The sequence below is a fragment of the Sphaerodactylus townsendi genome, linkage group LG03 (genome assembly GCF_021028975.2).
Source record: "Sphaerodactylus townsendi isolate TG3544 linkage group LG03, MPM_Stown_v2.3, whole genome shotgun sequence".
In the NCBI taxonomy this organism is placed as follows: domain Eukaryota; kingdom Metazoa; phylum Chordata; class Lepidosauria; order Squamata; family Sphaerodactylidae; genus Sphaerodactylus; species Sphaerodactylus townsendi.
Window position 1 is genome coordinate 71,333,005 of NC_059427.1, and position 12,098 is coordinate 71,345,102.

A 12,098-nucleotide genomic window follows, 5' to 3' on the forward strand; every position below is an offset into this window, starting at 1 on the left:
GACAAAGAGAAAGAAATTTGTTGCACGATTCTATGCAAACCACCATAGATTCTGTGTTTTGTGAGTTCATTCATTCATTTTAGATTATTTCCCCAGACCTGCTTCTTGTTGTTCTGTCTTGCTTAGTGTTAACTTCTGTATAATCACAGTCTTCATTGTCATACTTGTGAAAAGGTTCTGGATTTGATAGTGCTGTTGATAATCTGTGCGACAAATGCCAAGAACAAGAAGCAAATAGAAAGAGTCCTGAGGAACAAGATTCGGTCAGGTGATATGCAAGAGAAGTTGCTGCAAAATGCCTTCCGGCTTCACTCACAGGTGAGTACTCCCCAATTCCACCATCCCTGCTAGAATCTGCAAGATTATTGCAGTTCACATATGCTTTTTTACTACCCAGTTGTTATAGGAGTAGGACTGCATAGAGAAATCTTACATTTAAGCAGTTGATATTTAGATACAGGCACCACAATTCCTGTAAATTGGTAGGTGACAAACATGCAGAAATAAGCTGCAGAAATTACTGCCAGTTGTGTCTCTACCTGCTGCTCATTTCCTTGGGGAAAGTGAATCTTTTATCTGTAAATTAGCTGTAGAACTGTGAGAGTCAGTGGCTCTCACAAATATAGTCTCCTTGAACTTCTGCAGTTGGCATCCTAAAACCTGTGACTTGACAGCAGAGGATTTCTAAAGTTCACTGGAGGTCAGTTTCCTTCTAAGACAAGGCAGTATTGAACCCTGTATTCTTCCTTTTGGGGAGACATACTAACTGCATTACTGCCTTTATTGTTCCACATAATTTTGGAAATATAATTGTGTCTGCCTCTGCAAATCCCAGTGAAGCACTTTATCTCCTCTGCTGAGATATTGCACTGCTTCCAGCAATCAGTAGGGATATTGCATTGTTGAAATGGTGATATTATATGGGCAATAAACTGAAAAACACCCTGTCAGAGCCTGGTGAAAGCTTTGGAGGGCAGTGGAATTGTGCATTAAAGACCTTTTTGATTGGTTTATATTTTCAGGTAATGAGAGACCTCTTTCCAGCCATCCTGTCACTGGCTGAGATCTTTCTGCACGCTGTGGATCCCTGTATTGTCTCTTTTGGAAGCTGCATGTACAAGCAAGCATATGCAACCTTTGACTCATATTGCCAGCAGGTACAGTAACATAGCAATATCATTCTCTTCTGTAGGCAATGTTTTTATAAGTTTCTAGTCTGCTTTTCTGTCAGGAGTGGTGTGCATCATTCTCCCCTCCCCGATTTTCATTCTCAGAGTTATGTGAAGATAGGTTGTAAGTTGAGAGAGGATAACTGGCCCAAGGTCACCCGAGAGTTTGTAGTAGAGTGGACACCTGATCCTGGGTCCCCCAAATCTTCTAACCACTGCAGCAGGTAGTGCTGAGCATCTTTTGTGTGTTAGTACATGAGAATGGAGGGAGCATGAAAGGGACAATCTTATCGCTCAAATCCTTGGATCCCAAAGTTGTGGGTTTTTTAGGTATTATATTTTCTGTTCTCTTTTTCCTGTTCCATCTCATCTAAATAAACTGTTGTGTGTCTTGGGTGGAATGAAATAATGACTTTACGCAGGTAAAAGCTCAAGTGGGTTTTCATAGCTTGATTGATGTGTGGAGGGGGACACAAAGCTGCCTGTGCTGTAATGACTGGGAGAGAGATGAGAGCAAGAGAATAACGCAACACCACCTTCACGGCCTCTGTTACTTGTCTTCTTAACTGTTTCTCATTTAAGAATGTCTGCCACCCAGTTTGTAAAATGTGCTTTGTACTACTTTTGCACTGTCTTAACCCTGGTTTGAGGAGAATACAACTTTATTCTTTGATAACTAGTTTGTGTAGGTGCCCTGGTATATGATAATCAGTAGCTGGAGAGACAAATATTTACATAATGGGGAAATAGCAACGTTTTCAACTGATTTCCATCCAGTTCCTTTTGTTCCAAAGCTGGTGGGGCCTGCTTAAGAATTCTTTCTTTTGATTTCTTGGTGGCTTCTTCCTCCAGGAGATTGTGGGTGCTTTGGTGACGCATACATGTGGCGGAAATGATGTTGAAGTGGATGTGTCTCTAGAAGTTCTCATTGACCTTGTTTCTGTCCATACCTCATCAGTAGTTCCATATGCTGTCTTTCTGAAGGTAAGCAGAGAGTTTTGACTGTAGCAACAAATGGCAAATAACTAACCTTTCAAAGACAGTGTCAAAAATAGTCATTTTTGTTTGTTTGTTTAAGGGCAGTGAAAACAAAAAGTATTTTAAAACAAAAGTTATGAATATCTCAAGTTCCAAGCACATTTTCAGTTCTGCGTAGTTTAAGGGCTAATAAACATCATGTAAGTGGGAGTGCTCTGATTTCAGCCTCCTGTGGCTTACTTCTTTCACTACAGTCCCTGTCTAGAATCCTAGCACATTAATAATTTATTGACAATTGGGGCTCAGTTGGTCCATGTTAGGTAAATCCTGAGTATCTGCTCTTGTATAACAACTTGAGTAGGTACTTCACTGAACAAGCTAAATCTAGTCCATCTAACTTTTCAAGAATCCCAACGATCAGTAGGCACTGGATGGCCCTTCTGCCCTTGCCTGTCTGGACGAAGCCCGTGTATGTATTCTAATTTATCTTTTGCTGTATTGAAAATCTGTTGTTGAAATAAGTCATTGCAGAGTTTTGCCTTATTCGTTTCTCTTTCCTTTCAGAGCATTTTAGACTACATGGACAATCTAAGTCCACAGCAAATCCGGAAGCTATTCCACATCCTTAGCATGCTAGCATTCAGTCAGGAGCACAGAAGCAGCCACATTCAGGTGAATTAAAATGTAGTGTACAGTTGCGGTGAATGTCTAAAGTTTGGTGAATGTCTATGATTGGATGTGAATTTCATATGTCCATACATATGTATCTGTTTCCCCATTGTTCAGACTAGTGAATGCCAATAAACAAGTATAGGTGACTATCAGAATTGGTTAGTATAAAACAGAGGGGCTTGTGAACCCTGAAAAGAATAAGCATTGTCATCATCTGGCTCACAAAACTCTAGGAAATAATTTAGCATGTCAGTCCTTTCGATGTCATAATATTCTCTGTTTTGGCTGGAGTAAAAAAAAAACTCCATGGCTTCCATCGGAAATTTCTTGGTAGATTACTGAGTCTTCAGAAAGGTACAAAATATACTTAGAGATTGTTTATGTTCACATGTGAATGTAGACAACCTAATACAGTGGTGGCGAACCTTTGGCGCTCCAAATGTTATGGACTACAATGCCCATCAGCCCCTGCCAGCATGACCAATTGGCCATGCTGGATGGGGCTAGTGGGAATTGTAGTCCATAACATCTGGAGTGCCAGAGGTTCACCACCACAGACCTAATACATTATGGACTTTCTGTATAATGTAGGCATAATTGGGTTCTTGGTAGCCAAAAGAGTGGTTTTGATTACATAGTCTTCTACTGTCCAGCAATTCTTGGTGCACAGTTACATTTTAAAGTCTATTGAATGGACTTAGAAGGCTATAACTATATTCAGAATTGCATTGTTAGTATTTAATAGTAAGCCCTGCTTCAGGAATGCATATTTGGTGTTCAGCTGCCTCTTTATTCTTCCTTTTTCCTATGAACTGTCTTTCATTTCTTTCCCTATCTTCCATATTTGCTAATTCGTTTCCACTCAAAATTTGAGGCATGTATCTTGTGAACATTTTATGAGATACTGGAACATTTGGTCTGTATTCTCAAGTCATCTGAGAAATACAGGAAAAAAAGAGGATTTTCTGACAAAATGTACCCCAAGGAGACCCTTAAGATTTGCAGGACAGGGGCAATGGAGGTTGTGGATTGAATGGTTCATGCTGCTTCTCTCCTTTCACCTGAGTTCTGGTGGCATGACATTTATCATGTGTACTCCTGGATGAGCTACATACTGCTTTCTCTTCTTCTGTGCAGGACGACATGCACATGGTGATCAGGAAGCAACTCTCCAGCACTATTGCCAAATATAAGCGCATTGGGATTATCGGTGCAGTTACCATGGTGAGCAGCATGGCAGCAAAAAAGTGAGTAAGGGATGAAAAATATGCACATTGTCATATGAATCCATTTTAGACTCAGAAAAGGATAGGTGTGGTGTGTCCTGATAATTGCACTATAGAGATCCAAGAGAATAAAGCTTTAAAAAAGATGTTCAATTACATAAAATGTGCTGCTTTCTGCAATCCAGCAATATTTAATTAAGGCAAATGTCAGTATGCCTTAGAAAAAGCAACCAGCAAGATCTGTGATGTGTTACATGCAATGTATTTATATTTATTTATTTATAATTTGATTTATAGATTGCTCTGGGCGGTGTACAACAGGCCAAAAACAATATTGCACACAATAGGCCAAAAACAACATTTCACACAATAAAATAAATTAAGTTAAGTTAAAAACAATTTACCAATTTCATAAAACCTAGCAGCATCAAACAGCATTATAAAAAGTATAACAAATTCATAAAATCAGCAATTTGAATGAATTTCCCAATACAATATCCACCAATGGCGCCTTAGTCCATTCTAAAATAAGATAAAAGGGGGGAAGTAGAGAAAGAAGTGGCAGCAGAGGTAGGGCAGTCATGTTGGAATGCTGTTGCTGTCCTCAACTATAGGCCTGGTAGAATAGCTCTGCCTTGCAGGCCCTGCAGAACTGTGATAGGTCCCCAGGACCTGAGTCTTATTCAGCAGAGCATTCCACCAGGATGGGGCCAGAGCTGAGAAAGCTGGAAGTCTTTTGGGCCAGGGATCACCACTCAGTAGTTCTCTGTAGAGCGAAGTGCTCTCTTGAGGTGTATTTGGAGAGGCGGTCCCACTGGTATGAGGGTGTCAGACCACTCAGGGCTTAAAGATTAGTACCAGAACCTTGAACCTGACTCAGTACTCCACTGGAAGCCCGTGCCAGGAGGATGGGTGAATGTGCAAGGCGCATTTTGAGCCAGTTGGAGTATTCAGGTCAGTCTCAAGGGCAGCCTAGCATAGAGCAAGTTACAATAGTCTAATGTGGAGGTGACCATTACATGGATCACTGTGGCTAGGTCAGGGCACAACAAGTAGGGTTCCAATAACCTGGCTTGACAAAGATGGTAAACTTCCAGTTTGGCCACACTTGTAACCTGAGCCTCCAAAAATAAGGAGGCATCAAGTAACACTCCCAAACTCCTGACACTGGCAGCAGTGTTAGCTGTATTCCAGATGGATGGCCACCTGTCGGGAGTGCTTTGATTGTGTGTTCTTGCATAGCAGGGGGTTGGACTGGATGACCCTTGTAGTCTCTTCCAATTCTTTGATTCTGGCAATAGGGCGGTATAGAAAACCAAATAAAAATAAATAAATAAATAAATAAATAAATAAATAAATAAATAAATAAATAAATAAATAAATAAATAAATAAGTAAGTAAGAGCAGGGAGGTGGCCACTTCCCCCTTTGTCACCATAGCCCAGTCACAGGACCTCGTTCATTACATGAGAGACAGAAATTATTCTTTTGTTATTGTGTAGATGCTTTTTATTGTGAGTTCCAGTCGTCTATAAGTTATTGGTGCATTATAAAGGAGAAGAATCAAATCTACATTGAGGGGGTTGGGATTTGAGGATCTACATCAAAATGCATGCTGTGAATTAGGGAAGAGCTAGTTCTACTGTATATTTATTTACTTCATCTGTAGCCTGCCTTTCTCACTGAGAGGGCAGATTGCAAAATGCAGAAAACAATTCAGTGAAACAACATAGGACCTCAAATAAACAATGCCGTAGGACAAGAATCAAAGAAGTCAGGAAACAATACAAACATACTAAGGCATAACATAAACAATGCAGACACTGGGTTACAAAGGTACAAGATTGTGCTGTTGAAACAAGGTGATACATATAATAAATATTGTAGTGGACAATCCTATAATCCTGGACTGTTTCATTGTACTTCATTTTAGTTTTGTACATGGAGGGAATGGCAGACAAAGATTTTTGTGGCACTTAGAGAAAAGGAAAGAAATGAACAGTTGCCAAAAACAAATAATATGCAGATTTATGCAAATGCACTCATATTCATTAGCACCCTGTGTTATTGCTTATTTGTTCCTTACTGTGAGACCTTATGTGTGCTACTTTCTTATAAGCGACTTGCATAAACCTATGTTTGGGCTTCAGAAGGTTTATAGAATATTATTTAACCTGTCGGTTATGTGTCATGTTAAGCTGATAATTTGCAGTTATCCAAATGAGATTTATTCTACTGGCTGTCAAGGTTTGTTCTACCTGGGTCTCATAATCATGATTTCTTGCTGTCCTGAAGAGCCCTGATTCACTTGCTTGTTTTCTGTATATTAAAAAAAAATTGTAATACGAAAAAGAAACTTAAGAGGATGTGAGGGCAACTGAACTCTCCCCTCTCATTTTGGAAGGCACCTGTGTCCAAGAGCATTATTGTAAAATAGTGATAATTATATTAGCTCAAGGATGAATTGGCTTATGAATCATGACCACTAAGATGTCGGTAGGACTTCAGTGACTTTAAAGGCTTACCTATTCAGTAAGGTTTTTTAAAAAAAGAATTCTTTGAATCATTTGCCACCCCTGAACATGAAACTGGCACTCATGAGCCCGTCTGCATCAAACAGCATTAATTAATATCTACCTGCTGATTTCAGGAGTAAAGAAAATGGGCAAATATTGGAAAGAGCACCACTAAGCAAGGAGCAATGTAGACAGGTAAGTATGCGATTGTATATGGTGTACTCAAATTAGTAGGCTGTTGAGAGAGAATTGAATCTTCAGAGAAGTCCCTTCTGAATGGAAGTGATGGGTCCATATAATACTGTGGCAGACATTCAGATCAGTGTTACATAATGTGCTGGGCCAGATTTGTGCATTTTCCTGTTAATTATTTCCAATATTTTATTAGGAATTTCTTGGGTACCCACTGTCACCAACACTCTGGAAATATTTTCTGCTAAATGGAGCCATGTGTCTAGGACTCTGTATCTGTATTGCTGTTCAAGGCTCTGTGTCCTTGTTATACCTGCCCACTTCATTTCACAAACTAGCTCAGTGGCGATTTACTGCAGCTCTGTGCATTCAAGCTATTGTGCTCCAGGGAGGGTGAGCTGCCCTGCTGCCCTTCCCTTTTAACACAGTTCAGCTAGAAAGACCAAATAGCCATAGTTAATTTCCAGCATAAAGCATTGAAAATATAAGTAAGTTTAAAAACTCAGATGAAAACACATGTTTTGTTCAAGCATTTCAGATTGAGTAAGGGAAAAAAGAAAAGGCGAAAACACGCAGTCCTCTATCCCAACACTTTGTTTGAAGTTGCAGTAGTTTTAAAGTTCAGCAGTACCTTAGTTCTCATGGTTAGGGCTTCGCTCCATTGTCCCTGGCTGTGTGAACAAGATGGAGTCCCTAGGTAAAACTTAGTCCAACTTGGTATTTCTGATTCTGATCTGTGGAAAAGAGAGTCTGTGTGTCCTGAACATTTGTATTCAACCTTGGGGGATGTCCATCCCACGTGGGGGTTATTTGGATCTTCCTGCCACAAAAGGAAGAGTTTATTTTCCAGCTCTTCTTAGCAGTCTCTATTCCTAGGGGGTGTAAACTGGTATCAGAGTGTGGAGTAGTATATCACTGTCCTGCTTTGGCTAGTGCCGTTAGCATGAAGAGCTTGAGTGGTTTGTACTGGCAGCTTTATGGCTCTTCTCTTCAACCCTTTCTGGTCTGGCAGCTACTAGATTGCAGCTGGGCAGTCACATTAACTGAAAATGTTGGTGTGAATTATTGGGTGGAGGGCATTAGAACACACAATATCGCAAGAATTAACATGCAGGTCTGATGCTGGGTAACAAAGAGGAGCTGAGAGGTGAATGGGAGGGGTCTGTGTGTAGTTTTGTGTGACATGATGAATGCTTCTCAGAGAGAGGATTCAGATAGTACTGCTAGCTGAATGCACGATCACTCCTGCATATGTTTAATAACATGAAATAATATTTTAAAAGAAATTTGTACAAGGGACCTTATATATCTACAGCTCACAAAACTTCCTTTCTGCTTTTTCAGATTACATCTTTGCTGGAGCTGGTGTGCTCCAGCTGCAAGCAGGTTCCCCAAGCCGTGGCTCTCTACTACGATGAACTTGCCAGCTTAGTTCGGAAAGGGAATCTGGACTTACAGATCCTGGTAGGATACCGAACTATCAGTCTGCTGCCATTCAACTATTAAAATTGCATAACCATAACAATTCATGGGTACAGCTGGGACAGGGTCGCACCCCAAACTTTGTGAGGATTCTTTATTGCTGTAGATAATTCTGAAATCATTGGTTTTATTTAACAAAGCTTGTTTAGTAAAGGGAGTCTGAAGGGAGCAGAGAGTATATTGTTTCCTTGCTTCAAATGGCACTGTGCATGCAGCTTCAAATGCTTGCTTTGAAACCTTTGGTGGGGAAGGAGAGTGGGGAAGCAACTTGGAAGTAATATATGGAACAGGGAAAGGATTAAGCACCTTCTCTTCTCCATTGCTTCTCCTCTCTCAGTTCATCCCTCATTTCTATGAGTCCTATTCATAGAAAAGAATCATAGAGTTGGAAGAGACTATAAGGGCCATCAAGTCCAACCCCCTGCCATGCAGGAACACACAATCAAAGCACTCCTGACATATGATCATCCGCCTTTCCTAGTTGATCAGTTTCTCTGGAAATTATTTTACTGAATACAGTAGAAAGTATATCTGTTTATGTATAACAATATAAAAGGTGTTCAGTGGCTGGTCGATGGCCATGGTGATAGCCTAGGAAAACTAATGAATGATGAACAGTTAGATTTGAGTCCAGCAGCACCTTAGAGACCAACAAGAGTTTCAAGGCATAAGCTTTGAGGTGGAGATCTGTGTCCTTTTATCTTAGTCAGGAGGTGGGGAGTGTTGTAAAGAATGGTTGTAAAGGATGCAGAGATACAGTGCATATTGCAATCAGCTTGATTAGAGCAGAGCGGAAATGCTTAGGGGGCTGTAGTGAGATAAAAAAACCTATGTCCCTGTTCTGCCCTGAGAGATCCGTTGTTCTGATCTTGAGTTTAGCAATCTTGCACTGTAATTTCCCTTGGAAATTTCTTTGTTTGAGGACAGCCATTCTTAGGTCAGCAATGGAATGATCTGGAAGTCCTCTCACTGCCTTTTGAGAGTTGCTGTTTTTAATGCCAGATCTATGCCCATTTCTTCTTTTGTATGGGTTTGCCCAATGTAGTGAGTAGACATGTGTAGAGAGTGCTGTCATTTGATGGCATATATAGTGTTAGAAGATGAGCAAGTGGATGAACCTGAGATGTTATGGCCGGTGTAGTTAGGTCTAGTTACTGCGTTGCCATAGTAGCTCTGGGGACAGAGGTGGCAACTGGGTTTGTTGCAGGCCCCGGTCCCAGAATCCTTGTCCATGTTAGGAAGAGGATTGCTGTGGATGAGAAACTGGTTTAAGTTTAGGAGCCTGTTTGTGGGCAAGAAAAGGTTTCCTTAAGTATAGTATATTATTGATTTATTTCAGACTTCGGTGCATTTTTCAGGTTTTCTTCTCTATATATCCTATATGTGGTTCATCATGGTTAGGCCCATATCTGCAAAGTATCACAGGTTATTTCTGGATAGCTGTAAATGAAAATATGTTTGTATTTAAAGTGGATTTCTGGATGTATTTCATCATGTTGGCAATATTCTGAAGCAGGTTGCAGTGCTGTCTCTGTAAGTGTTGCTGGTCTGTGAATGTATCAAGTCCGTTGAAGGCTGTTTCTGCATCTTGCTGTCTCTAAAATTGAGAAGACTTCAGGAGACGCTGCCTTGGCTCCCCATAATCTTTGTACCTTGAACAGGCCAAAGAGTTGGATAGATTTTGTATTTAAAAATTCAAGACAAAATGTAGGTTTCATTGTCTCTCTTTTACTTGGAGAACTTTGATTCTCTGTGATATCTGTCACATGTCATATCTGGAGATAGACTGCCTGAAACAGAGGAAAGATGATACACTGTTTGACACTATGGAGATTTCTCTCTATGTGAACATTCTGTGTTCACCTGTAGCAAAAATGGGGTCCTTCTTTGTCTTTTAAAAATGTCTGTCCTGTGTGAAACACTGTGAATCTGCTCTTTGCACATGCTGGGTATTTTCTGTTTCCCAAGTCTACCATGCCAAAGTCCATACTACAAACTAGCTTGATAAAGGAGGATCCAGCTACAGTTTTCTAACAGTAATTACATTTCATTGGATTTACATAGTTGGTTTTCCCTCTAAATAATCTATCTGCAACTTTGAAGATAGAGATTACCTCTGAGAAATATTTCTTCTCTGGTACAGTTTTTATGGTGAATTTTTCTGCAGATCTGCTATTTTTTTCTTCTCCAGGAATGGATTGAGAATAGTGTAGTGAAGGACTTTGAGGCAGAATTTGTGACAGAATTTCCTCCTTCAGGTGACAGGTATGTCAGAAATGTCAGTGTTTTTAGCAAAAGTAATTGCATTTGCTATTACAGAGTTAATCACGAGTTTTTGGTTCTTCTGCAGTATTTGCCTCTTCCCAGTGAAGGCCCTGTACAGCTTAGAAGATGAGGAGAGTGAGGGAATTATTGTTATTAACCTGTTGCCTCTGCTGTCTCAAAGCTATGTCAGCACAGAAGAAACAGCAGCCCTCAGCCAGGAGAAAAGGTCAGTAGTACTTCATATTGGGGTGAATAAAGAATTTGCTAAGGCATGAGTTCCTAGGCATGGATATAATATTGCTGTTATCTCAAAATCTTGCAATTACCATGCAAATCTAAGCAATTGTTTTTCAAAAATATTACATTTCTATCTACTCAGAAACAAGGGAGTATTTGTCATGGGAGGATAGGTTCCAGCACCTTCCCCTCTTAGCTGTAGTTTGCAATCATGACCCTTCTGGTTCTGTATATACATTTGTTTCTTCTTTTTTAAATAGACTTTTTATTTCAGAGTGAAAAAAGATGACGGTACAATACAATATCAAGTAACCGTTTTTCATTTTGAAAAGAAGACACCAGAGGATTACAATATTGCAGCTGCTTCTTTAAATCTTGTAACGATAACAGTTACTCAGTTAACATTCAGTTTTAATATTTACTCATTTCCATTATCCAATTTAATGTGAAAGTAAGGAACAATTGAACAAGTCAAATTAATTTCCTTCTTTTAAATTTCAAAAAAGGATTTCCAACTGTCAGGAAAGCATGCTTTTTAATACACCACCTCATAGTTGAACAAGTTCTAATAATTTAATTTTTGAATCTAAAATATGATAGATGTTTACCAGTTTTCTGGATTTTTTGCTGTTACCAATTTTGCAGTTATAGTCATACCAAGAATCATCCTTACTTTTGGACTACATCCATTAAGTAGTCCCAATAATACTACACTGGGATCTTCAAATGCATTTCTGTTTCCTAGGTGTAGTAACTTTCCTTCTGTTATCCTTGATAGAAGCTGGACAGTAACAATTTTGTGAAACTGCAAAAAGTGCATTCTTAAACATTTGCTCAACTGGCGCTATCTCTTTGTGTAGTAAAACTAGCACTGTCTTATTACAAAACTCAGAAATTGTAGCACAGAATTCTGTGCTCCTGATTTTATTCTTTCTGTGTGCACAGAAGTTTTTTTCCCCCTCCTCTGCTACAGTTTAGTGTCTCCAGTGTGCTTGACACCATTCTTCCGGTTGCTGAGGCACTGCGTATCAGAGATGAACAATGGAAACATGGAAGAAATTGATGCCTTATTGGGTAAAGCATATGGAGACTTGGCTTTTCTGTATAATTTCTGCTTCCATTACTTGCTGTAAGGAGTGAGGGGGGACAGGCCTTCAATCAGGGTTGAGGTAGAACACAGTGGTTTTCTTTACCCAATCTGTGGGCTCTTAAATTGTAATATTCAGCTTTTTGTAAAAACTGAAATGTGCCCTTTAGTAATCACTAGACCTAGTATTTCCTGGGAGAGCTGAGCTCAGAATCTTCTTTTTCACAAAGATTCTAGTTATTCTATTCAAATACTGTTGATGATTTAGATCTTCA

The 12,098-nt window shown here is 39.6% G+C and overlaps 1 protein-coding gene across 2 annotated transcripts in view; it reads left to right on the top strand.

The window, feature by feature from the left end:
- FANCD2 (FA complementation group D2) overlaps positions 1-12,098 on the top strand; it is a 59,683-nt gene that overhangs the window by 21,948 nt on the left and 25,637 nt on the right. For both annotated transcript variants that reach the window (XR_007243833.1, XM_048488526.1), the window contains exons 15-24: positions 175-318; positions 1,023-1,157; positions 2,022-2,153; positions 2,712-2,819; positions 3,957-4,066; positions 6,695-6,755; positions 8,097-8,216; positions 10,426-10,499; positions 10,585-10,725; positions 11,710-11,810. Coding sequence is in view for 1 of the 2 variants with exons in the window: in XM_048488526.1 (XP_048344483.1) it covers positions 175-318; positions 1,023-1,157; positions 2,022-2,153; positions 2,712-2,819; positions 3,957-4,066; positions 6,695-6,755; positions 8,097-8,216; positions 10,426-10,499; positions 10,585-10,725; positions 11,710-11,810 (1,126 nt within the window). In the remaining variant the exon portion in view is untranslated. The remainder of the gene's footprint in view (positions 1-174; positions 319-1,022; positions 1,158-2,021; positions 2,154-2,711; positions 2,820-3,956; positions 4,067-6,694; positions 6,756-8,096; positions 8,217-10,425; positions 10,500-10,584; positions 10,726-11,709; positions 11,811-12,098) is intronic.